Genomic DNA, 26900 nt, shown 5'->3' on the forward strand with positions numbered 1-26900 from the left:
GCAGGAGGTGGAGGCATCTCGAGGCTTACAGAATCTGAGATGCTTTGTTTTCAAAGACAGAAATAGGGTCAACCTCAGATACAGGGGCAAAGCCCCAGCGGGGTGAAAGGTGTCTGTGGCATGTTTCTTCTCTTGTTGCTTGTCAGGAGAAAAACACCTGTTAGAGTTACAGGGGATTAAGCACAGAGGATGTCATGGGCAGCTCGAGTGGAGGAAGCCTAGAATTTAACCAAGAAAAGAATGGGAAGAGTAAATAGGTAATGTTAGTGGAGAGGTTCTTGTTTAATTTATTTGTTACTGCTCTCGCTGCTGTGACCAGAGCACACCTTCGAATCACTGCATGTGTCCTGCCGTGTTTCCACACTGCTGGCTCGCAGGAGGCCTCTTGGGAGGGAGCAGAGGTTGCACCGCTGAAACTCGTGGCTGCTTAGCGAAGGTACGCGTGCAGCATGGACCATCTTTCAGCTGCTTCTGCCCAAAGGGTGGGGAGAAAGAATGATGTTTTGTGGCTTGTGGGATTTGAAGAACTGAATTTTCAATATAGAATTCAAGCAGAAGAAAGTTGGGAAGGTAATGCTGGGTCTCAAAGGAATGTTTTTGAAGTTCTTCAGACTGGTCAGGTTGTGTTATCCAGACCTGGCTTGTATTTACCAGAACTCACGTTTTGACAGGAAAGGGAAAGAGTTAAGATCTTTTAGGGTCATGTTTTGTTTTCGGTAGAACTGAAATTGGGGAATCTGTTCATAGTGTTGACATGCTGTGTCTCTCTGCAAACTTCTGGAACTATGTATGACACAGAAATGCCGGCCTCGTTTTACCCAAGCTAGCATGGGCATCAAAGCAACATAATGGGATTGCTCTGTGTGCAGTCATTAACTGTCCTGCTTCCATACCCAAGCCAATAAATACTTGGTGGCATTATATACCATGTGGATTTAATGCTTGAAGGTTGAAGCTCACTTGTGATTTTCACATGGTGTGAATGTACCCTTTTTGGTTTTGTTTTGAGTTTAAGCCCTTTGGGATCCTTAATTGTAGTGTGAACCGAAAACAAAACAACAAAAAACCCTAAACGTCCAAAACCGAACAACCCTATGAATGGATCAACCCCCAGTGACCAGTGAAGCTGGCTTTCCTGTTAGCTAGCCATTGGAGTCTCAACATGAAGTATGAATGAAATGCTGTTGGCTGGGATGGGAAGCCAGAGAGAAATTTATTCAGAGAGGAAATTCCTGGGTGGAAATTTGCATGCTCAGAGTGATGCACCACGAACATGATTCTGATGGTGCTGGTCAGAAATGTTACTATAAGGCTTGGTGTGTTCAGGGGGAAGGAACTCCATGAAGAGCCCAGAGGAAGAGGTGCTGGCGAGTGGGCACAGAGGTCATGTTTCCAAGTTCTGGTCATGATAAGATTAGTAAATTGGTAGATTTCACAATCTGTCATTGACTTAATAATGCCATTTTATTAAAAGAGCTGACACTGGGTACTTAAATATGAGCTGCCCTGATGTGTTGGTGGTTGCACAGAGCTGATGACTGATGTGTCTGATTTACCCCTTAGGTGAGTATTTATCTTGGTCCTGTAGATCTTCAGATCTACTGGAACAAATAGCCCAGGAACAGTTAGCCTTTGCAGTGCATGTGGTTTTAATTGAACAGTGCAATGTTTTTGTCAGTTGTCCCTTCCTGAAACAGGGAGATTTTGAGGGAGCACTAGTAGGATAATGCAATTCATTTCTATAATTACTCTGGTGAGATTCCAAAGTGATGCAACAAAATCCTCAGGAGTTTGTAGCCTGCAGATGTACCTAATAAGTTCTCTACATTTGCCAGCACAAAGCCTGCAGCACCCTATTAGCTTTGCATACTGCTTACACTGGGTTTTGTTTTGGGGTTTGAGGTTTCTCGTGTGCAAGATCATTTTGCCATTGTGTGGTGGTTTAATAAATTTCAGTCTTCTCTCTGCTTTAGTGTTCTGTGCACTGGTAGGAAACGTAAGATGGCATTCTGTGCCTGGCTCTTTGGCCTACAAAAGGGATCCACTTGCTGTGGTCACACTTGTCCTTGGACAGCAATGATAGTAGCCAGCATGGCCGTGTTGGAGGAGAAATCTTCTGAGACAGTTGTTTGGTTTTGTCTTCTAGCCAGAGAACAGCTTTCATCTAGTAACTAGCTCCTAGTACAACCTTGCTATAGTTTCTGAGTAAAAGTGTGTGTTCTAAGTGGGTTCAATTCATGGGTTTAGACAAGTATTTGAATACAGCTGTGAACAGCATGAGTCCTGTACTGAGGAAATGAGTTCCTACTTAATTTTTTCCCCTTTATTAACAAACGTGGCAGGGATGGTGGTTATTTTTTTTTTTTTTTTTTTTTTTTTTTTTAAGGTTCTTGGACCAGGATGGAGTTCAGAAGCTTCCTCGGAAATGCAGCTCTTTAGACTAGGTTCAGGAAGCGGGGGCTGTTGGCATTTGGAAAAGGAGTTTCAAAAAGCTGTATAGTCATCAGTAACTCTGAGCAGAAGTTGCCTCTTACCAGAATAATAACCAATGTTTCTCAGATCTCATACAGTTCTTCATTCTTATCTGCTCTCCAGCCCAGTTTCATATTCTGCATTTCCATTTGAAGTCTCATGCAGCTTTTCAAAGAGTTCATTTAGTTTCACAAATTGTTTTTTGTTTAAAGTTTGTATTCCAGAGTTGTCTCAAAATGTCAGACTTAGTGCCTGGTACTGACTGCATGATACATAAACCTCAGGTACTAGTAGTTAATATTGTCGTGTGTATTTTGTCTCAAAGGGAGCTGAAAGCACATGATGCTCTCTGAATCCTTCTTAGTGCATGTCATTTCTCAGTCTTACTTCTTGGCTAATCTGGTATAGTGAGATGAGAAGGTTTTCCTATTAACATTTTCCTCTCAAGAACATATACCTCTGCTGAAAGGGAGAATGTACTGGATATGCTCTCTGTACCTACGTTCTCCTGATTGGTAGATAGGAGATCTGCGAGGCTATGCTACAGGACTGATCATCCTTTATGATCTTTGAAGCTGCGTATCACTGTTTTCATACAATAGGAGACAGAGTCCTGCAGTTCTGTTGTGAGGAACCATGGAGACAATGAATTTGGTTAGCAGTTTGCCAGAGGGAGACAAGTGCCTTTTTAGGGGTCACATTATTCCATTTGGGTTGAAGCTAGAGTCAAAATGATCTGGTAATTTCAGCCTTGGCAGCTTCTGCTGAAGGCAGGAATCAATGATGTGTCAGTCTCTCTTGCAGCAAAACTCGGCTGTTGGTGTATGATGTGAACCTGGAATAAGACTCACAGAAATTGGACTGAAGTTTTCAGGCACGATGTGCCCCCAGTGAAGCCATGTTGGCTGTCGCCAGCCACCTCTGTTTCCATTCACGTTTTCCATTTGTCTCAGCAGAGTGTTGCAGAGGATCTGCTCCATGATCTTGCTGGGCATGGATTTTGGACTTACTGGCCTGTAGTTCCCTGGATCTTCCCTTTTTTTTCCTTTTTTAAAACAGGGGTTCTGTTTTCCCCATGTTATGTTTCTCCATCTTCTGCTCTTACTAGTTCTTATGTTTGTTTCTTCTGGTCGTGACTTATCACAGGAAAGAGATTTTTCTTTTTTCTGGACAGCTACTCCTACTTTGGGAGTCTAACCATATAGAGGTTTGTTTGCTGATAACTACTTTAGAGCGCTAAATCTTGTGCCTTGCACTCGCCTCTCCAAATGCATCAAGTTAATATTCATATCAGGATTGAAAATGGTTTGGGGTTTTTTGTTTGTTTGTTGGGGCTTTGTGTGGTTTTTGTTGTTTTACTGAAGTCTCAAATCACAAGGAATTGCTAGCTGTGGCACCCCAAAGGTCTAGCAAAGCTTTTTGTTTAAGTGATTTGCTAGTTCTTGATGGAAGTGTCAAGGTTATTTGAGTTTTGAGGACTCTGCTGCTTCCAGACCTGTGATTTTTTTTTTTTTTTTTAATTTTTTTTTTTCTACTAAGCTGTGCATAGGTCCTATTCCAGGCCAGGTTTTTGAAGAAGACAGGAGTGTTCAGAAATTCAGCTTTGGTTTTACTAAATGCCTGGTGCTTGGTGCCACACAGAGTACCCTATGTGCCCTGTGTATGAAGGTGAGATGCTTGAGTTAGGGTATGCCCATGCTTGACTGTTGCAAATTCCTGACTGTCTTGAAAACCCTTTTCAGAGGCCTTTAATGTTCTACACTGCAAATGTTTAACTACCTTTGGAGTTGTGTGCAATGTGCAGCTTGTTTGCCTCTAAACAGGAAGGCTGTCTTCTCAGGTGCTTGGGGCATTGCTGTTGGAGACAGGGTGTTGGGCAGTATTGTGAGAAAATCACCAGTTTCTTTTTAAAGGTAAGGAAACGCAGGCTTTGTAAAAGGAAGAGGTGTTTTCAGCTCTCTGCTTATCTTGGTTTCCAGGGATGGTAACTGCAGAATCTGCTTGCTAACTATGATCTAAAGGGCTGTTCACACTTGGGAACTGTTGGGGAATAACAGTATTCTGGAGCAAAGTGGCTGTGGAAAGAATCTTCTGTGCCTCTTGGTCTTCTTCCAAGATGTTTTCTGGAGTAAGGTGGGCAGAGAAGGTATTTTTTTTGTATGGTTGGGAAAAGACCGAGATTTTTATCTCGTGACAGAGCGGAGATCCTCAGCTGCTCACATGGTGGTTTGTAACATTGCAATGCCTTATGTGGGCAGGCAGGGAAAGAAAAACCAAACCAACAGACGAGTGGAAGTTTTCTTGTCATCATTAGGACTTTTTGAGGTGCTAGAGTTATAAAGTGAAATGTTCCTCCTTTGTTGGTTTACTGTTTGTCTGCTCTGCAACACAAACTCACTTAAAACTGGTGTAGCTCTTTCTGAAGTTAGTTTGACCCTCCCAGCAGTGTATTCAGATTTTGTAACCTTGGACAAAAGCACCCGAGTCGTGGTTTCAGCTTTGCCCTTTCAGGTGTGTGGAAAGCACCCCAGCACATTTCAAGGATTTTGAAGTAGAAACTTCTTAGATATTGGTTATGGTTTTGTCCTGGGTTCAGCAGTAGCAGTCATTTTTCTCCTTCTTGGTAGTTGGTGCAGTGCTATGTTTTGACTTTCGGCCTGGGAACAGAGCTGATAACAAGGATATTTTGGTTTGGCCAAGGACTTTGTGAGCCTCATGCTCTGCCAGGGAGGAGGGAAAGCCAGGAGGAAGCAGAGACAGGACACCTGACCCAAACTGACCAAAGAGGTATTCCATACCACAGCACGTCATGGCCAGGAGGTAACTGGGAGTGAGCCGGAAGGGCTGGGACTGCAAGGTTGGCAGAGGTATCGGTCGGGGCTTGGTTGGGCTGGGGGAGCGAGTTATCGGTCAGCCGGTGCTGAGATGTTGTATTCTCTTCCCTTGTTATTTCCTTTATTATTATTATTGGTGGTGGTAGCAGCAGTGATTTGTGTTATACCTTAGTTACTAAACTGTTCTTATCTCAACCTGGCGGAGTTGCGTTCTATTCGATTCTCCTCTCCGTCCCTCTGAGAGTAGGGGGAGGGCAAGAAGGGGGTGAAGTGAGTGAATGAGTTGTATGGCTGGGTTTAAACCACGACAGGTTTCAAAGCTCTGTTGATACAATGTGCATCAAGGGAATTATATCAAGGTGATGGTTCTCTGTTTCTTTAGATATTTAATACAGATTAAAGGTTTGTGTTTACTTATAAAGGATCCTATGGACTCCTTTTGGGGTTAATTATGTTGAAAATATGCCCTGGCAATTTTGGAGAGAACACTTTCTGCCTGCCTCTCTTCCTTGTTTTTATGTCTGTGCTGAATAGTTTAGCCATCAGATGCTGAGCTTCAGGAGTGGTTCATCTTCAGTGCTCATCCAAGCTTTTAAATGGAGGAAGTTGAGCTGCTCATCTCTGTGAGACTGTTGACAGCTGAGTACTGTGTCATAGTAACTAGTAACAAATAAAAGGAGAAATTATGAATTAAGAGTTGGGCAGAGGATTCTGCCCTGTCTGGTATTGCAGTGGCTTCCTCCCCAGCAAAATAAAAATACAGGAGAATTGGTGATGAATCTTGAAAAATAGTAAGTGATTGAGAGCTTTAAATGGTTTTTCATAAGCAAGATGAGAGTGAGCTCATACAACACTCCAAGTTTTTTTTTTTTTATTCATAGCATGCTTCAGAAATGTACTGAACTCCATATATCAGCCTTATGTTTCAGTTTTCCCAGTGTACCTTAATAAAAAAATTTGTATGTTATAAACTAAGGTATTCAAAAGAAATCTATGATATTTTGAATTCTGCTGATGGTCTAAAGGTTTCTTTCTGATTCTATTTCAGATGCATCCACTTGGACTGTGTAATAGCAATGATGAGGAAGACCTATATGAATATGGCTGGGTAGGAGTGGTGAAACTGGAACAGCCAGAGTTGGAGCCTAAGCCATGCCTCACTGTCTTGGGAAAGGTAAGAGGGTAGCTTGGGGTAAATACTGCATGTGACTGTTTCTTGGAAGGCAGAGTTCCTTCCTGAGAAGTATTGCTAAGAAATGAAATAGAGAAAACTCTATTTACTCCACAAAATATCCCCACTTTGCCTGTTTTCACACTAGATGCTTTGGAGAAAGATAATGTCATTACTGAGCTGACAGAGATGGTGATGGGGAGCTGAGTGCTAGCAGCCCCTTTCTGAGCTCTCCTGGAACCTAGCACAGAATTCTGGAAAAAAGGCTGTTTAACAGAAGCAGTGTTGGAATAGACACAGGGTGAGCTGCAAGTGTGATTCTAACTCACAGAAATGTTCTTATCAAAAGCAGTCAAATGAAAGCATCTTACTGGTTTGCATTAGGTACAATTTTATCAGAAGATTATTTTTTTTTTGTGCGGGGGGGAAGAGGAGTCTTCAACCCTAGAAAAGAGATTGATTTGCTTTAATTGAAGGATCGGTATCTCTAATAACAAGTGAATCTTACCGTATTGATAAAAAAAAAAATTCAGCTTGCTGGAATCAACCTGTGGAATACAGCCTCTGGAATCTAAATTCCTTGCCAAATGTTTCCCTATGTTTTATGGAGTGAAGTCAGTAAGATATCATCACTGCTGCCAGATACGTTAAAAAGGAAAGCAGAAAGCTGTTGTTTTTTGTTCTCAGGTTAGATTTTTTTGACTTGGGTCTTAGGGAATGCCATTTAAGGCAGGAATCTGTTCAGTCCAATCTGTTGGGCTCTTGAAAGTAGGAAATAGGTGTGCAAAATGGGTGAAGAAAGTGGAAACCATAATTATCCTGCACAAACAATGTTATAAATATTTTCTGACATAGTGACATTGCTTGCCTGACCCACAGCTATATATCCAGATCCTGCCATGTCCTCTATACTCCCTGTGTCCCTGAAGCCACAATGGTCTCTAGAATGAGTGCACCTCAGTATCTGCAGATCATAGGTAGCTTCCTGAGGCTTTTTCTGCTGAACAGCAGTCCCTGGCTTTCCTTCAGGAGCAGTGTAGCATCTACTTTGATGCCTAACGAGGGCGACTCCTGCATTCTGCATAGGGTGTTTCCAGAGAGTTTGGGCAGAACGTTGCCTGTGTGTCAGTTTATGTGCAATAATTTTAACAGGTGAAAAAAACACTGGCCAAGGCTCTAGGCAATATTTGCTTCACAGTAACTGTAATGCAGCTCCTTGTTCTGTATTTTCATGGTGCCATTTCTTCTGAAATGTATCTTCATGGTACCTTCTCTTCCTGAAATGTTTGTTCCCTATTTCATGCTTGCTGCTGTAGTTTGTCCTTTCCACCTCTTCTCTGCAACCCTTCTGCTCAGTCCTCAGTGTGCTCAAGTTATGTCCTGGTTTAGAAGGACTTCTCAGAATTCTTGAAATACAGTTGGGTGCAGATAGCAGCAGGAGCATCAGCCATGAGCTTCTTGCAGATCTGTCAGTTAAGTCAGCTTGGTTATCTTGCCAGTGGGAATAAATTGCATTGTGATTATCTTGGTCTCTGAGAAGTTTAGCCTCCGTGCATTTTGGTACAAATGGCTACATGAGTATTCAGTTTGGACTGAAGACTGTTTTGCCTGGGTAGGTATTAAGCCTGCTGCATGCGTGCATGTGTCATCTTCTGGTTGTTTTTAGGGTTTGGCAGCTGTTTGACTTAAAACAGGAAAAGGAGGAGAGGGAGAGGAGGGCAAGGGAAGTGGGGAGAGAGGGAAGAAGCAAAAACTAATGAAAAAGGAAAAAGGAAAGGAAAGGAGAGGGGAAAGGAAAAGAGAAAGGAAAGGGAAAATAAAATGAGGGAGGGGTGGCCTTGAGCAGGGGAGTGAAATGGGTCTTCTTCCCTTTAGAAAAAAGGAGGAAGAAATCAAGTACAAGCCTACTGCGTTCCTCACCTAGTTTGAATTATCCTGCCCCCAAGGTGGCCTGTCCTGCGCTGTTTGATTTTCCAGACTAACAGTGTGTTTGCTTTTCCATAGAGTTGTGGTAGGCTCCTGCTTTACCAAAATCCTGTCAAGTTGGCCTGCCCAGCATCTCTTGTGGAGATGTCTTGTGGATGTCACAGGGTGTAGGGCTGTGAAACATGTCAGAAATGTACTGGCCTCTTGCATATATGAAGTGTTGCATTTCAGCTTTGCTGGTGTTGCTGAAATCCGAGTGTTACGCAAGTGAGATAAATGGGAAAGCAACCCTTGTTATGCACACATCTGCAGGAGTTACTTGGGTGGGTGACAGTAAGACTTCACTTAATGTGAATATCCTTGCCTCCTTAAAAGATGTAGTAGGGTGCGTAAAATTGAGTATATAGGACATTTGAACTTCTAGATCACAGGAATTCTGCTTTGTCTAGTGAAGTCAGACTGTGTGATCAATTATATTTCCTGCTGGAAGCAGAAATATCTCCCCTTTTCAGTTCCCACTTAGTTTCTAACGGTGGAATTGCATTTTAGATCTTAATTCCATTAGAAGCCATTCTGTGAAACGAAAGCCCAATCTTGTGTGTTGGAAAGCAATGTGGTTAGATCAATTTGACCTATCGATTTGACAGTAGGAATAAAGCTGGCGTCTGGGAGGTGAGAGAAGTTAAGCGCTTGCTTTCTTTTAAAACTGTCGTGGGCAGAATTGAAACTCTGCCTTAACAATTTAAGGTATAATAAAGACTCTGCAGGGCAGTTGCCTGTATGCACTTCCCTTCCCAGCATATGGCACATGCGGGCAATTCTCTTTCATTTTGACACTTTTCACTGATTTGGATGACAGTTTGGTTGCTGTCATCTTTGCTATGATTTAAGAGGATATATATGGAGAGTTATCCTGGTTAAGCTGACAGTTACCTTGTCCATCTTTCTGATGCACGTAAGGAATGGATAACCATGTCAACTTAAGCCCATCATAAAGGAATACATTTAAAAGCTCAAACTAACTCAAGCCATAAAAGAATGAATTTGCAAGTTCTATTTTAAGGGAACCAATTTAAACTTGTTTCACTAAAACTGGTGAACATTTGTGTTTAGTAATATTGTAGTAGAAGCAGAAAGGTTATTGCTTGTGTGGGGGAATGCCTGTGTATTTGAAGGAATAAATTTTGAGGTTTAGTTTAAGAGGAAAAGAAAGAAAACAGATGATATCGTGGAAAGCTTGGAATATTGTGAAGTAGATTGTAAAGGCCACTTAAAGCTGTAGAACTAAATTCCATGTCACACAAATCTGGTACAAAGATGTATGGGTTTATTCTTATTGTTGGTTTTGGCTGTTGTGGTCTTTTTTTGATTTGGGGTGTTTTGGTTTGGGTTTTTTGTTGGTGGTTTTTTGTTTTGTGTTGGGGTTTTTTGTTTTTTTTTTTTGTTTGTTTTTAGTTACCCCCTGGTCTGTATTAAAAACCTCCCTCCACTTGTCTGACCCTGGGCTAAATGGGGTTGGTAGCTGTACAGAATTTAATGTGCCCATTTCCATACTGATTTTTTTTAAGTGCTCGTCCTTCTTAGTCAGTGTTACATGGTGCAAGGGAAATGAAAGAGTTTAAAAAAAATGTATCTGCTGTTGGAGTGCCTGTGGAAACTGGCCCCTGATTGGGAAGGGGGTGTGTGTGGCAGCAGTGATTTAACATTGCCTTTGATCACAGTGCAACCCTGTTTGAGGCAATGCTGCATGCAGGCAAAGCAAAGGCATGGGCTTTACTGATCTCATGAGCTCCTGAATAGGGCTAGAGGGGAATGACAGAGGAAGAAGAAAGCTTTGGAAATGAAAAGGAAACCCTGTGAACCCGACCAGCATTATTAGCTGGATTTGCCTACCAGGGAGCCGCTCAGTTTCTGCCAGGCTAATTCTGCTCCAGCTTCTCTCCCCCCACCCCCGAATCCCCCTCCCCCTCTCCTTCTTTCAGGCTGTTTTGTTCCTGCGGCATGGCGGTAGTGACTTGGTTCTCAGGCTGGGAACCCACTGAGCTGTTGCCATGGTCGCTGAGAAGTTCTTCGTGCCATGTGCTTCAAAGGGAACCTTTCCCCTCCTGGAATTCCCGCCTCCTCCGTACAGCACAATGAGGCTTCTTCTCCTTTTCCTGCCCGTGCATGTGCTCCAGCAGCTGCTTTGCTCCGGAGGAAGGGAAAAGCAGGGCTGCCTACAAACCTGCTGCGTGCCTGCATCCACGCTGTCGTGATGGCAGTACCTGCATATGTCCTGCTTGTTCCAGTATGCAGCCCCGTGTTATTCCCCTGCCCCAGTCATTTTGGAATCAAATGGCATCCATCAAGACAGTGAAATACAACCCAGCAATGCCATTGGGTTTCGTTTTGGTTTTTTATTGCAGTACGGGATAGATAGTGAGAAAATTGTGAAGATTAGCTGAAAAGTAGCACTTCTTCCCTTTCTGCAGGCTTGAAAGTCCACACGGAAGGATTTTGTTCTTCTTTCTCTTCAAGGGATTGCTGGAGGGACTCTTCTTCTGTATTAATAGGATGTGTGTATTTAAGGATAAGCATCTGAGTAGAGCCTAACAAAGAGAGGATGTCCCTACTACTACAGCTTCCTGTTTTCTTCAGATCAGAGGAATCTTGGAAATTCCTAACACTTCCTCCAGTATCCATTCACTTCTCTCTTTTAAAAGTTTATTGAAAAAAAACCCCAAACAAATACTAACTAGAAGAAACTCTCATTTTGCCACATCATCATTATTATTATACTAAGGTGGGGGCCAGAATCGTCATAATTTGAGTCTGCGTTAAACAGTCTAACTGTGATTCATAACCTTTTGTCTAACAACTTAGTTAAAATATAAAGATTCTTATAAGGTAGTCAAAAGAGAAATCATAGGGCTGTGTTGGTAGTTGCTGAATAAAGGGTGAGCTGTTCAAAGACTCGAGGAACAAGAGGGCCTATGGGGAGTCAGTTTTAATCCTTTTCAGATTACTGAAAGTCATAAAAAAAGAAAGGCAAATTAAGCAAAATCAGTTTACACCTTTATATTAATAGCCTAAATTGTGCACGCCATTATATGTACAATTTAAAACTGCACTGACTATATGAATATCACATTAATAGTTTTGTATACAGTTTGGATAATTTCCTGTAGAAATTGATTCAGTTCAGTTGTAGAAATGTATTTGAAATTTCAGCAAATGCTCTTCCATGTGAAACTTACTCAGAAATTAGGACTGAGCAATGCAGTAGGTAAAGATCTCAAACAAGAGACATGTCGGAAACTATTGATGGATATTTCCAAAACTTTGCTTGTTCAGATACTTTCAACTGGTGGTGACAGCTGCAGTAGCCCACCCTGTGGTGGGTCCTGTGCCACATGTGGTCGGAGGTACTGTCACATACCCGTTGAAGTAGCTGACATTCCATGTGTATCTGTTCCACTGTCTGGGGACCTTTGCTGCCTGTTGATTGCTGGCCCATGCTTCTTCCTTGTAAACAGCAACTGAAAAACATTTTGAACTCATTTTGAGGCAGTAATCTCAAAATTTATGGCAAAATCTAATTGGTCTGGCTGACAAGTAATAGTATGGGTGACTGAAGGGGGTGGGTGGGTTGGTTTGTTTCACCGTGTGGCTGCATGCAGGATTGTGTTGGCAGTGTGGCGTCCATCAGAGGCAGGAACGAGAGGAGGAGGGTGAAGGGACTGCTCTTCTGGTGGCAGAGCTGGCCTAAATACATGTCAAATTGCAGATGAAGAAATGGTCAGCAGCAGAAAATTAATATTGGATGTTTTGAACTCCCAGGCATTGTTTTAAGAAGGAAGTTGTTAAAGTTGTCATGAAGCAGAAGATCATTTTCTTGAATGAGACTAGACACCTTTGGCTGTGGACTAGTTGATAGACCTACACTGTACATGCCAAAACTGTTCAAAACACAAGCTATGTTGTTTGTCAATCCCATTACTTTGTAACAAAAGAAGGAGTATATGTTTTGGGGGGGGGGGGATAGCATCCTGGCTGGTGTTAAAGACTCTGACCTTCTGAATCACGTTCTTTAAGAGTCTCTATTAACTTTGCATTTAAATTTTTTGTTTCCATGGTCTGTTGTCTTAGCACTGCCTAGAATTAGTGAATTGTGAAAAGCAGTAGCATACAGAATTGTAATCCCTGCCATGCATGTGGCTTTCTTACTGTATTTGTTCTAAATAATATATTGAGAAACAGAGAGAGGGAGTTACCATTTCCTGAAGCACCAAAAAACATGTTATAATATTATAGTAATTGTTTCTTGTTGGTCCCCACTTCACTGTAATTTATAATATCTAGGACACGTGAAATGTTAGCTTCCATTTTAAACAAGGGTAAAGCATGCTTAGAAATGGTATTTGAAGTTGTACTTGTGCAAATATTCTTGGTGTCATTTATCTTTTGACGTTCTCATTTCTTACTTCCCCGGTGCTAGCAGTGTGATCAGACCTCTACAGCATATAGACATAATGATTTCTGGAATTCTAACAAAATTGCATAGATAATGCCAGAAGGTGGGATAGTATATGGGTTTTCAGGAAGAAGCTGAATTTTGATAATGACAGAAATAGTCCTGATAATCTTCCTGATAGGGATAAGCATGTATTTTTGAACAGCAATAACAAAATGACATAAAGCAAAATACTTTTGCCAAAACTTTACTATATTTCTGCTTCCCATCTCGTTGCCTCTTCTTCCATCTCCCACAGACCGTACTCTAACACAGGTAAGAGAACTGACAAGCAAGCCACTCAAATTCTGGAGACAGAGGAAGGGTTTGCTTTGTTTATAGGTCATATGGTGAAAGATGTAAAAGGAAAGAAAAGAGCTGGGTTAAAGCCAAAGAGGGGAATGCTTGAAGGAGTGGATGAACAAGGCCTGAATCAGGTTATGTAGTTCAGAAGGAGTACGTCTGTCAGGTTTTAATTCATGGGTGGCTGTGGGCCCTTTCCACTGGCAGCTAGTGCTAGCAATCTGTTATTGTATTATTTTACTAACTTTCTTTTTGTGTTCACTGCTCCATTCTGAAAAGCAACAGCCATTCATGAAGAAAGGCTGTCTCTTACGTTTCTCCCTATGGACACTCCTTAGATTTGCTGTTGTTGGATTGGTTACTTTAAATAAATGTCCACTGTTAGAGTTGAGTCTTTAGCAGTACCCACCACCATCTTCACTCCTTTTCAACCGTGGAACACAGCTGCTTCTCCCTTAAGCTAAGGAAACAGCTGCTGTTGCACAACATGTGTTCCTGGAGTCTTTGCTCAGTCAGAACTCCCAGTGAAACTAATAGAAGAGAAAAGACAATTTTTTAAGATATGCCCCACATACAAATAATAAATAACTTACGTAGTAGTAGTAGTAGTAGTAGTAGTAGTAGTAATATCATGTCTCTTAAGTGCATGGACCCTCATGATTTTGTATGCCTTGTGAGCCTCTTAAGCATTGCAAGAGTTTTTTTTATTTTACCTGCAGCATCTACCTACTTCTCTAACAGGGAAAGGCATACTGGCAGGCATGTTGGAAGAACTGCAGCAGTGGAGTTTGAAGGACAAAAATGAATGGGGGGGTAAGTGCAGCTTATGTAGGAGTGCAGAAATGAGCAGAAGAGAAGGTTGGCAAGCAGAATCAGGTAAGTGGATCAGAAAGTGAAGAAAATTAAAAGCAGATATGGAGGCAGGAAACAGAATTATTTAGGACTTCATAGATGAGTGACACACCTAATTTTGGGGTGCTGAGAGACAGAAGGCTTTGAAAAGAAATCAGAGAACTGGAGAATGTAACCAGAGCTGCATCAGAGGGACTCCAGTATTCAGTGTAAAAGATGGGTAGATGCAGTCGGCAGTGGTAGAAAATAGGAGATCATAAGAAATTGCAGACATAAAGTGAGAATGTAACACAAATTGTGCTTCATAATCTACTCCTTTGAGATAATTGCCAGAAGCTCTGTTTTTCTGCTCTAAACATTTTCATCTTCATGATGGCCAGGTGGATATTATCTAGAGGTGCCTGTTTGGATGGCATGATGTCCTGGGTTCAGCTTCAGTTCAGCTATAGCTGAATCCAGGATGCATGATGATTTAATGTTTGTACTAAGTTCAAGGAATCAACTCCAATTGATCTCAAATGATCATACTGTAGACTCAAAATGAGTATAAAGTGGGGGTTTTGGTCAGTGTAGCACTTGGAGCACTAACCAAGTAACTTGCAATTCTGTCAGGTTATTTCTTGAAGATTGGAGCTGGATGTATTTGTGGTATAAATTCTCTAGTCAGATCAGATATATATTATCAACATTTACATAGTTGTTGCCATAGAATTGCTCAGCATGGATATGGAACCCTCACCAAAACTATTAGAAATATCAAAAGCATGTTACGTATTCTAGTGCATTAACATCTCAGTTGTTGGCCCATTGGTGTTTTGTTCAATCGGTAAGCCAAGAGAATGCATGACAGGCATATTTAATTTTTCAAAATGCTTGAAGAGCTTTGTCAGCTTTGGACAGGGAAAAAAAGGTGAAACTTAGCCTCAAGGATGCAAATAGTGAGCTCTGGGGGGACAAGGAGGGGCATTTGCGAAGAGCACAGAATGCATGGACTCCAGTCTGTGAACAGTGTTGAAACTCCCAGAGGGTCCCTTCAGCTGACTGTAAAGGACTAATGAGCCAGCCTGGCTGTTTATGGGCTGTGGTTAACCTCTTGCAAGTTAGGGTTTCCTGTCGCCAGCAATGAGCTGTGACCGCCAGCACCACAGTGTTAATGATGAGGTAGGGGCTGATGAATGGCTGGACTCCAGACAGCAGCCTTCACTGGCAAAGAATCAAGTGGCTAGAGGGGGAAAAACATTGATGTCTACAAGAGAAATAATGCAAACTCCAGAACCTATAATTCCCATGTTTAAAAAAAGAAAGGGAGAAAGAAACTGGGGACAAATTCAAACCAAACAAAGCTTTTATCTTTGCATTCTGAATAGAAGATTGTTCTTCAGCAAAACTGGCTGCAAAAGCCAGGCCAGTTAAAACAATATGCAGGCTGCTTGCCTCCAAGTAACCAGAAATTGTTGGCTCAGAGTAGCCTGCTCTGAGGAGCCAACCTGCTGGGAGACGTTATCCAAGCAACGGCCTGAATGTAATTCCTCCTGCTGTGGAATGGCTCTTTGGCAAATGAAGACCCTAATTAGAGATGGAAGGGTTTCTATTTTGTTTTTCTTTAATCCTTACCCTGAGGCCTCTGCAATACAGCCATGTCTCTGCTTGTGTGGGGAGAAGTTTCCAGTTTCCCTTTGCAACAAAGAGCCTCCACCTTTTTTATTCCTTCCCTCCTCCCCCCTTTTTTTTTAATCAACAAACAAGGGCCTACCACAGGCTGGGACCTTGAAACTAATATAAGTCAAAGCCAAGGATCACTGTTTGAAAGAAAGTCCATGTCATCCTATGCTAGGCAGTCCATGGCAAGTTGCTAGATAAACTGGGATACTGGCCCACTATGCATCTTTTTACTACTGAACATACTACCCAAGATGATCTTTCTAGGGGAAGGAGAGGGAGAAGGAGGTTCTCACTGAATCGATAGTAGTCTACTGGATCTCGACAGAATTGTACACACCTTTGTCCAGATTCAACACTTTTGGACGTTCAGACTCAAAATCTGAATATTTCACCTTCCCTCAAGAGAGACTGAAGTCCTTGACTAAAGGTTACATGGATCTTCTGTAGCTGGACTCAGATGGTCATCCCTGGCAGAGAGGGCAGAACCTCCAGGGGAATGCATTACAGCTAATTTAAACTCTAATTAATGTGGAGAAGTGAAAATATATTTGCTACTTGACAACTCACCTTAGTATATATATGATGTCTGTCTGAACATACTCTCAGAGACTCTTAATAACCCTGCAAAGACCACCACATTTTCTGTCACTACTGGGACTTGGATCTACATCATCACCTCAGATGATGATTGTGTTATCTCTAAAATGTGCTTGTTTACAGTAGATACCGACCGATGGATGAAGGCCAGCTACTTGAGGATGAGGCTAAGCAAGACAGATCATACTAAGCAGAAGACGCTGAATCAGTTTCTTATATTTGAAAATAGTTATAAACCCAAAGTTGGCTCAGATCACTAATTTCACTTTTTGTTACACTTGCTTTCAGTTCTTCTCAGCACTTTTGGTGGGCTGTGGTGATACTCATATCTTGTCTTGTCTTCCAGATAGAGGATAGCTGTGTGATATTAATGGGCACAAAGGTCTTTTTGAATAAATTTTGGTTAATTTAGCTGACTCGGTATATCTTGCTTGAATAGGCTACTGTAAATGCCTCAGACCTGTTCTATACTCTTTAAAAAAATTTCACAAGGCTGAATCTGTTTGAAATTTTTCCTCTTTCCTAAAGTATCTAAATATTTACCTAAAGCTATGGGTTGGGAAAACTGTTGTGTTGTTGAAAAGAACTTTTTTGCAATAAGGTGAAGCTTGTTTCCCAAGAGGATTGAACTTCCCCGTTGAATTGACTGAGATTAGAAGGAATTCCTGCAGGATTTAAAATTTCTGAAAGTTTTGCCATCTTCCTCTCTAAATGCAAGATTCTTAAATCATAAGAATTATTACAATTCTTTGTTTTCCCTATTGATGTATATACCTACCAATGCATAATTTTAAGGCAGTATTCTATAAAGTACACGGTTGGTTTATGTGTCTGGATCAAGAACTTTGGTACGCTGTATTTCCACAGCGTGGGTGCTAAAGGGATAGCTTCTTACAGTACTCTAGGTTAATAGTTCCTTAAAGTTAGAATTCCTCTAACCCCTTCCCATGTCTCCATCTTTTAAAGACTTCTCTCTGCACCACAGCAGGCTCGTTGTTTTGATGTGGTCTAGACCCAGAGCTGATCACAATGTTTCTCCCTAGCCCCAGAAAAGAGTTTTGTTGTGGTTTTTTTTTTTTTTTTTTTTTTTACTTTTCTCATTTTAACCCTTTGAGAGCCTCTCAGGACCACACTGGTATGTATTGTTGATGTGATCGTATACTGCGTGAGGTGATGCTTTTCTTAACCTAGAAGCATGTATTTTTATGTTTGAATTTTTAGAGAAGTACATGGGGTTTAAGTATGATTATATTTTTAAATTTACAAATACCGCTTTGCATTTTCTGTTCCTACACTTTTTAATTGCTAAAGCAACTGTCATATATAGGCTACATGTATAAGAGATATCCCAAAGTGCTAGAGAAGTTGAGTGTTCCAGTCAGGAAGGGGTTTTATGATGCTGTGATACTCGGGGATTTCATGATCTTGTGATATTCTGTCTTTGCTTTTAGACAGAAATCTGACTGTTCCTTTTCTGTTGTCTCGAGAGGTTTCAAATGCCATTCTGCTTATGCTTGGTTTCATTTAGCTTCTGGAGTTACTGGGGAATTGTACATTAACAGGGCTGAGGCATCAGATGGTTAATTTGTAACTTCTGGTGTTTGTAAAGTAGATGATGTCCTTTTCTCCTTCCCCTCTGCCCTGCAGAACTGGCCTTTGGCCCAGCCTTCTAGCTCCAGTGATGGTTCAAGGGGCAAGGCGTTCTTGGTGACCAACTGAGCCTGAGAGCAGTGTAGGAGAGACAGAGGAAGCCTGTATTGTTCAGATCTTGTTGTCTGTATTCTCTGTAGCTCAGGGGAAAAGAGGTTTTGCAGTTTGACAACTGTAATGAAATGGTGTGTTTGACATAATGCTTAGAGTTTGCAAGATTCTCAATGATAAAGCAGAGTGCTGCAGACTGATTCACTGGACTGTCTTTGCGTGTGGCTGATACGCCATGCTCTTTCAAGTGCAGCTGTCAGTGTGTACTTGAAACGGGTAATTCTATTAATGAGATAACATTATATTATATTTTATTTTTCCTAACAATAGCTGCTGTTGATCTTGGTATGGATAAAACAGGTGCATATCGGTTGATTTGTGGGCACTAAAAATTACTGGAACAGATTTTGCTGCTTTTAAGTCTACATCAAACGCTAAAGATACAAGTTCTCCTGAGCAGTGTTGTAGACGGAAATCTCAGTTGCTCTTTCTGAATTGCTCTATTCATCGCTTATTCTGGTGAAATACTGCAGATGGAAACTAAATCCCTTCAGCTGTATTCTCTAGCAGTCAAGGTTATTGAAATCCTTGGCCTGCCTTTCCAGAGCAATAAAGCAAGAAACTGGACCTTTTCATTGAAAATTGTGTTTCTTGGAGTCACAGAACAAGTTGCTTGCTACTGAGTGTTGCTTACATGTTACCGGTATGCTGTGTGGGAAGCTGACAGCTTATTTCAGAGGACCAAACGGAGCTATTAAAGAATTTGCTATTAAAAAGAATTAGCTATTAAAAGCTAATAGCTAATTAATTAGCTATTATATTAAAAAGAATTAGCTATTAAAAAGATGCTGCTTAGCTGCACCTGTATAATCTCACTCTTTTGGCAGATCTGTGGTCACTAACTCCACAATGTGGAGAATTCTGACATGGAATACTGCATCTGGTGGGCTGGGTCAAACAGAGAATATGGCTCAAGATTTTTAGTTCATAGAGAATTGATGGGGAAAACCTCAAAACCTGATGGAATGCAGGTTTGGTGAGGCTGGCTCAGTTCACAGCCAGGAGATGCGTATAAATAAGGATGTATTGTTCTACAATCTCTGCAGAAGAGTTAAAGCAACCCAGTTACCATATTTTCTGCCCCAAAACCCATGAGATTTATTGAAGGAGGAGAAAAAAAAAAAAGAGAAGGAAAGGGAGGATGAAAAAGCCATGGTTATATATGTTGGAGCTGTGATTTCCTCAGTTCTGATTGAAAGCAATGTTTTGCTTATGGGACCTGTAGGACTGTTTTCTGCATGCTTATATCCTTTCTTTTCTGCTTTTCCTGTTTTTATTTGGAGGACCAGATTATAGTACCTGCTGGCACCTGATGGAATAGAGTTGGGATAGTTTGCTAAAAGCACTATACTGGCATCTGTACTGGTTACCACCTACACCATTGCCCAGTCTCCCCCTCCCTGTCTTCTATCATTTTTTAACCCAGGGAATAAATTAACTTCCTCATGTACCACATACCATAGTTATAATTAATATTTGTTATTTACAGTGCACTAAGTTCCAAGAAGAGAATTCCTAGAGTTGGATGAATGATCCAACTAATCCAGGAGGCTAATCCAGGAAGACAGACACATACTTCTTAATGTAAAAGCATTTGTGAGAGCATAGTGTTAGAACACCAGGATGTATCTGTGGGTTTACACAGGCAGCCAATACTTTTAAACTATTTTTTCTCCGTTTAGTCTTTCAGTTTTATGTAGGATATTAATTAATAAAAATATATAAACAGTAATCTGGTTCTACCAATAGCCATTTTCAACAGAAGCTGTTGAGTTACTATCTGTAGTGTATTACTATGTTGATGTAAATGGCAGAGTTAAAAGTGATTAATGAATTTTGATTTCCCCGCCTATGGTTCCAAGCCTCTGTACCTCTTTCATCTGTAATTGATTCACTCTCTGCAACCCATTAGAGTAGTGCCATGTCCTCATATGTAGGTACAGCTGTATATTGGGAGAGAATTCTAACTCTGGCAAAGAAGTAAATATAATGAATAAAGGCTATGATTTTTCTCTGAAGCTGAGACCTTGTGAAGCAGCTTTTCTTATGTTGATTTCTTTGCTATTGGTAATCACTGACGTATTAACTGGAATGAGGCTCTACTAGAAAGGAGAGGAGATGCTTGCACTGTTTCTATCTGCAAACATGTAAGGTCCTTCTAAATGTCAGCGCGTGGCTGACCTTATTGTTCTGACTGTTGCTGTCCTACCTATCCAGATGATTGAGAGGAAGCAGTTCACCTGCTCAGTAAGTGTCTAGTCCCTTGGGTTATCTCATCAAGGAAATTGTTGCTTCCTTATTGTATTAGTCTCGCTCACAGGAAGGGAGTGCAGAGCTCTTCAAATCTTTCTGGTGTTCTTTGAGGTAATAACTGAATAAACATCTCCTTTGTCCTGGAGATGTGAGGATACATATTCCTCACACTTGCCATGTGTTACCTCTCATCCTTTCTGCATTACAGCGTCTAGTAAATTCTTCCACATTTTCATTTGAGATAGTAATTAATGTGCATCTTACTGGTAATGGTTATCAACAGTGAGTTCAACCAAGTAGGTGTCCAAAATACACTTCTACCTCTTCATCAGTCTTCTCCATGAGCTGTGATGACCTCTGTGCTAGAGGTCTACAGTGCAGAAACATGGATGTAGCAAATATGTATTTGAAAAAAAAAATCCTTTAAAAATGTGTAATTAACATGCTGTATCCTTCTGTATACATTTTTATTTGAGTACAAAGTAGACCAGATGTATTGTTTAGGAGAGGACTTCTGGTAAAGTCCTAGGCTGATGAAGTTTAAGGAATTGAGGAAGGACAAGTTCAAAGGTGGGGGTTGTAACCTTGATAATTTTAGTTACTTTAGAGATGCCTACATCCAACATTCAACTGAAGAAGATAGTCCAGTGTCTACCAGGTTTTTGAACAGAGTCTAGCGAATGGCTGAGCTTTTTTTAATGCTCATTTACAGAGGGAAACTTAGAGTGTCACAGAAAAGATTCCTAAAGTGGACAAAGCTCTTAACAATAATTATAGTCAAGGTGCATATTCTCTATAATTTATAGATAAGTACAAGTACTGTTTAATATCTTTTTCAACAATCTGGACGAGGGGATTGAGTGCCCCCTCAGTGAGTTTGCAAGTGACACCAAGCTGGGTGGGAGTGTTGATTTGCTTGACAGCAAGAAGGCTTTACAGTGGGATCTGGATAGGCTGGATCCATAGGCCTGAGGCCAGTTGTGAGATGTTCAACAAGGCTCAGTGCTGTGTCCTGCACTTGGGTCACAGCCACCTCACGCAATGCTCCAGGCTTGGGGAAGAGTGGCTGAAAAACTGACTGGTAGAAAAGGATCTGGGGCTGTTGGTCTACAGATGGCTGAATATGAGCAGCTTGTGCCCAGGTGGCCAAGGGCAATGGCATCCTGGTCTGTATCAGTAATAGTGTGGCAGCAGGACCATGGCAGTGATTGCTCCCCCGTGCTGGGCACTGGTGAGGCTGCACCTCGAATCCTGTGTTCAGCTCTGGGCTCTTCACTACAAGAGAGACATTGAGGTCCTGGAGCGGGGCCAGAGAAGGGCAATGGAGCTGGTGCAGGGCCTGGAGCACAAGTGTGATGGGGAAGGGCTGAGGGACCTGGGGGGGGTTCAGTCTGGAGAAGAGAAGACTCGGGGGGACCTGATCGCTCCCTACAAGTGCCTGACAGGAGGACGGAGCCAGGAGGTGCTGGGCTCTGCTCCCAAGGAACAAGGGATGGGACAAGAGGACACAGCCTCAAGCTGCACCAGGGCAGGTTTAGGTGGATATCAGGAACAGTTTCTTCCCCAGAGGGTGCTCAGGCATTGGAACAGGCTGCCCAGGGCAGGGCTGGAGTCACCGTCCCTGGAGGTATTTAAAAAGATGTGTAGATGTGGTGCTTGGGGATATGGTTTAGTGGTGGGCTTGGTGGTGCTGGGGCAATGGTTGGAGTTGATGAATCTTAAATGGCTTTTTCAACCTAAATGACTATAAATAAGATGCCAGGTACTTGTCCCTATCCTATAAAGACCTACTTACATCTAAGCTGTATTTCACGGTTTGGTATGTTTGCACTTAGGCCAACTTGAATTGCCCATAACAAGCTTGCTGAAGATTGTTGCCATTTCCAGCCTTGCTTCTAGGACTAAGGCATGATTAATTCTCTCTACATCAGTGTTTTTTGCACATTTGAGCTGGCATTAGCTGCTGATCTACACAGAACATGTATTAACTTCCCTGGAGCTCCAGCTGGGGTGTTGGAGCACTTTACAGAAGTGAAGGTTATGGTGGTGGCTCTTGCCTACAGCAGCCCTGTAGCGTGAGCAGGTCAAGCGCATGGCTCTGCCGTGCAAGGGGCTTTCAGATGTAGCACAGAGGAAAGTGGGGAGGTTCTCGTCACTATGAACGAGTGATCATTTGTATGAGTAAAGTGCAGTTGTCAGTTTTTGTTTGGTTTTATTCCTCCGGGGAAGGAAGAATGCCGCGCTGTAGTGATAGTCATTTATTTTAAACCACAGGAGACAATCTCACGCAGGGCTACAGCCTGGGCGCTCCACTGTTGGCAGCTGCACAGAACTGCCTGGAGGAAACGCCTGTTTGCTGCAGCGGGTAGGGGCAGTCCTTACACGCCGAGTAGCCCTAGATGAGAAAGTCACGTGCCGGGTGTGCACCGCCGTTATTTGAAGTGGGGTTTACATCGCGGTGTCAGCTCGAGCTCCTGCGGGCCGAGGGGCGGCGGGACCGGTCCCGGAGCGCAAGTCTGGGGGGGCGGGAGCGGGCCGCGGCTGCTGCCTTGGGCTGACGGGGGAAGGTGTCGGCGCTCGGGCCCGGCCTGCCGGCTCCCGCTCGCGCCTCGGCACGGGGCAGTGGTTCCCAAGCCATCGGGGGCCGTGCCGCGGCTGCCCTCTGCTCTCCCGCCAACAAGCCCTGAAGGCCGGCTGGCAGCAGGGCCCGAGCGGCTCCGCGGGCGGTACCGGCCGCAGCCGGGCGAACCCGCGCCGCGATCACGGCCCCGCAGCGCCCCGCGGCAGGACGTCACTTCCGGGACGGTGTCTGTCTGCGGAGGGGCGTTCCTTCGCCGCGGGCCGCTGAACGGTTCGGGAACGCGTTCGTGCACGGGCGCCTCCGGTGCGGGGCGAGCGCCCCGTGTCTGGGAGGCGGCCTGAGTGCGGCCTGGACGAGCGGCCGCCACGGGCCTGCAGTGCCGAACGTGCTGTAGATGCCTGCTGACTTTTCCTGCCGAGGCGCTGTTAGTGACAGCCCGGGTGTGCTGAGTTAGGAGGAGGCGAGTACGAGCTGGGCTCAGAAGGACCCTGCTCAGGGTTTGGTTTCCCTCATGCACTGCCTGATGGGCATGGTTGATTTAAAATTAAAACAAAACACAAGAACAGAGCAAAAAAGAGTGGCCTGTAGGTGTTCAAAGTTAACGTCTCCGTGCTGAGCCGCGATCTTGGAAAACGGTGATGTTCCGTAATTTACCACTTTTTTATGTTTCTCTTGTATCTCAATTTAAGTTCATCTCTATGAGGAGTCAGTGTCCGCTTGTTTAGTGCTGTGATGGTGATAGCTGTCATCACTTGGAGAAACAGTTACTTGCATTCTGCATCCAACAAACGCAGTGACAGCTTTAAAAGTCACTGAGAGCCTGTGGAGTCACGGAGCAGCATTTGAACAGAATGTACGGAGACACAGTGGCAGAAACTGGTAAAAATACCAGTTTAGCCTCGGTAGTTAAGATGCTGTTTTCTATATCCCAGTTGTTTTTTTTTTAATACATCGTAATTTATTCTCTGTGCTCTTGGTAACTCCAGGTTTGGGCTGCATGTTTGATGAAAAGCCATGGACTTAAAATAGGTCTGATCTTCTCTGGGTAAGAAGTGTTGTGTGCAGCAGTTCTGACCTCTAATGGTCAGGAAGAGCACTTTTTGCAAGGACTGTGGTATGCTGGAGTTTGTCGTTACTGAGAATTAAGTGGAAAAAGGGTGAACAACTTGGTCCACCTTTATTTTCTCCACTGAGTTTGTCTCTCCACCACAAGTCACAGGGAATATTGTTTTCAATGGCAGTTCCAAAGTAACATGGAGAAAAAGAATAACATTTTTTAAAAGGTCTTGTCTTTAAAGTCTTTGGAGCATTTAAATCATATTTGAATTCCTTTAAAAGCTTGTTTAAGGAGTTTGAGAAGAAAGGGGCAGAGAGACTGCAGAAGCTATAGTGAAGTTTAACTGCATTCCGTGCTGTTTCAGGAACTACTGTGTTTGTAATTATTTTGTCATTTGTTTTAACTGCACAGAAACACAGTTTGCTATCTGGAGGTGAGAAGGAGTCATTTTGGGGGTAAGAAGTCATCTTTTGTAGTGGGACTGAGGATGCTGTCTTTCTAATTTCAGGCAAAACGAGCAGTACAGCGAGGAGCCACAGCAGTCATCTTTGATGTTTCTGAAAACCCAGATGCCATTGATCAGGTATGAAGAAGAAAGCCTGGTTTTATTACAGCCTCTGCTGGGTTCTTTTAGGGTTGCTGAAGCACGACTTGAGAGCGCACAGGTTTCGGAGCAAAGCTGCCTAAAAATGTGCAGCTGCTGACCCTGGGTAGCTTTGGGGCTGTGGTTTTCCTGCTCATCTTCTGGCAGGCAAGAAGCAATGGAGGTATTGAGAATGTGTTAGAAAGAGAAAAATTTGGGGAGTTACGTTTTTTTTTTCTAGCCTCTGCTAGAGTCTAGAATCCAGGTCTGAGATTGAGGTTTTAAGATAGGATGGAGGCAGCTTTTTGTTTTGTGGACCATTATCTAGTCAAGGAGGTTTTCTTTGCCCAGCTGTGTGTACAAAATGCAGGGTGTTTGGCCCTACCCAGCCAGTGATTGATGCTATTGTTGAGCAGCTGCTATTTTTGAGGTTGCAAAATGATTTTCAAACCTGGTTCCAAACATGTTTCTTAAAAAATATAAACATTTCTTTCCTGTTCACAGCTGATGATTTCTGGCCTATGTATTTTGTGGACAGGCAGGGTTTTTTTTTTCTTTTTTTTCGGGGAGTCTCAGTACTATTTCCATCTCTTCATTTGAAGTGGATGAGGCCATACTCTGTGAAATGCTTTGACAAGATTCTCCCAGCCAATTCTGAGTTTTGAATAGAGAGAAGAAATATAACAAGCAGAAAAATAGTCTCCATTTGGTTTGGTTTGGTTTTGTCTTAGAACTGTTGTTTGTGCTACAGCAGAGACAAGTGAGAAGTGAGGCTGAATATATAAGTGTTGCTTGCACTTTTTTGGGGAAGAGAGAGGCAATGTATATTTTAAAAGGGCTGGCTTTAATTCTGAAATGAGCATCCTGGACAAGGGGATGCAGAGCCTGTGTGCAGTGGATGCTTTGAGAACTGTGCTCTGCATGTGCGTCAAGGCTACAGCCTTGATCTTCCAAACATTATCAGGGATAATTTTTCTGTGTATAAAAGGAGAAAAATTATCTGCACAAAGTTGTTATCTGTCTTTTTCAATTTTTCCTCTGTATTACAGCTTCCAGCTACTTCCAGCCACCCTGCTCTGACCTTGCAAAGCTGAGTTACTGCCTCTTGCTTTCTTCCCTCTACCAGCAACTGTTGTCCTTCCCTGATTCTTCATAATAAACTGGGTGCAACTGTCCCCAGTAGCTGGAAAACTAGTAGATGATTGAGTATTTTGGGTGTACCAATAGAATGGAAGGAGTTTACTGGCTTAGTGCAGTAGCTGACAAAGTAGGCTCCATTTGAGGACAGCAGTAGCCTGTGCAAATACAAACAGGAGAAGAGTGACTAGACCAGCTTTCATACTCCACACATAAGAGTTACTTGATTGGCTCTGTTCTCGTGCTGTTCTGGACACTTGTTTCATGCATTTTGACTCTCAGCCAAAGTCTTCGGAACCCTTGGCATCAGGGGTACTAATTAATTTTTCTTCAAAATAAATACCATCTTGGCCCTCACAGTGGAATTGTGGAGAACAATGGCAGATGGATAACAATAGAGGAAAACCCAACATTAGTTAATATGGAGTCTCTTTGGTTCAGATGAAGGTATCCTAAGACACTGAGGGGAACTGTTAAGGAAGCTTTCCCAGGTATGGTTGTTACCAAGCAATAGAACTGAGGGAGAGTGCTTTGAAAGGGAGGAGTGCAGTATTATGAAAAGCAGTCCCACCTGCCTGTCAGTGAACAGCAATAGGAAGGAGGCCTGACTAGGAGAATTGTCCTTGGACAATTTGTTAGTAGAATTGCTATGAAATGGAAGGTCTTTAAGTACAGATTCTGTGGGCTTTATTCTCATTGATCTCAGTGTCTTCTGCTGTAGATTAAGAATGAAGCTTTTATTTTTAGAAATGCTCTGTGAAGTCTGATTTGTTTCTTAGTTTTGCATAGTTTGAAGAAGAGCAACAGCATACAGAGCATCATGTTTGGCAAGAGTCTGGCAGCAGCAAAAGCTACTGAGGAATCAGGTGAATTGTTTCTTAGACAAGAAAGCTTGAGAGAGTATGTGTGTTTGGGAACATATAGACAGTGGTTGGATTTTACCATAGGCCAGTAAGCTTTCTAGACACATAGGATCCATGAGTTAGATTCAAGTTACTTGTTAGTTTTTAGTTCTTCGTAAGACATCTGTCTTAAAAATAGTTTGATCAGTGTTCTCAGAAGCCCAGTCACATACTAGGAAGAATCTGTTTTAAAGTCTCAAAGAAGTCTGTCACCAACATCTGTACAGATTAAGTAGAGTACTTTGTAAACAGCATGATGTAAACAGTCAGTTGGTAATTTCTACATATTTTAGCCAGAAATAGCAGGTAGATATGGT

General features: G+C 42.5%; 1 protein-coding gene across 2 annotated transcripts in view; it reads left to right on the forward strand.

The window, feature by feature from the left end:
- Nucleotides 1-26900, forward strand: part of ZNRF3 (zinc and ring finger 3) — a 78699-nt gene that overhangs the window by 39591 nt on the left and 12208 nt on the right. Inside the window, exons 2-4 of one of the 2 annotated variants that reach the window (XM_061466559.1) lie at nt 378-570; nt 6355-6480; nt 24470-24544. In XM_061466559.1, the coding sequence (XP_061322543.1) occupies nt 6355-6480; nt 24470-24544 (201 nt within the window). In that variant the 5' untranslated portion in view covers nt 378-570. The remainder of the gene's footprint in view (nt 1-377; nt 571-6354; nt 6481-24469; nt 24545-26900) is intronic. The other variant, XM_061466558.1, reaches the window with a different exon arrangement.

This window comes from Pezoporus flaviventris, unplaced genomic scaffold, assembly GCF_033815535.1.
Source record: "Pezoporus flaviventris isolate CSIRO_AGI_PZ_B2104156 unplaced genomic scaffold, CSIRO_AGI_Pfla_v1 ptg000041l, whole genome shotgun sequence".
Taxonomy (NCBI): Eukaryota; Metazoa; Chordata; class Aves; order Psittaciformes; family Psittacidae; genus Pezoporus; species Pezoporus flaviventris.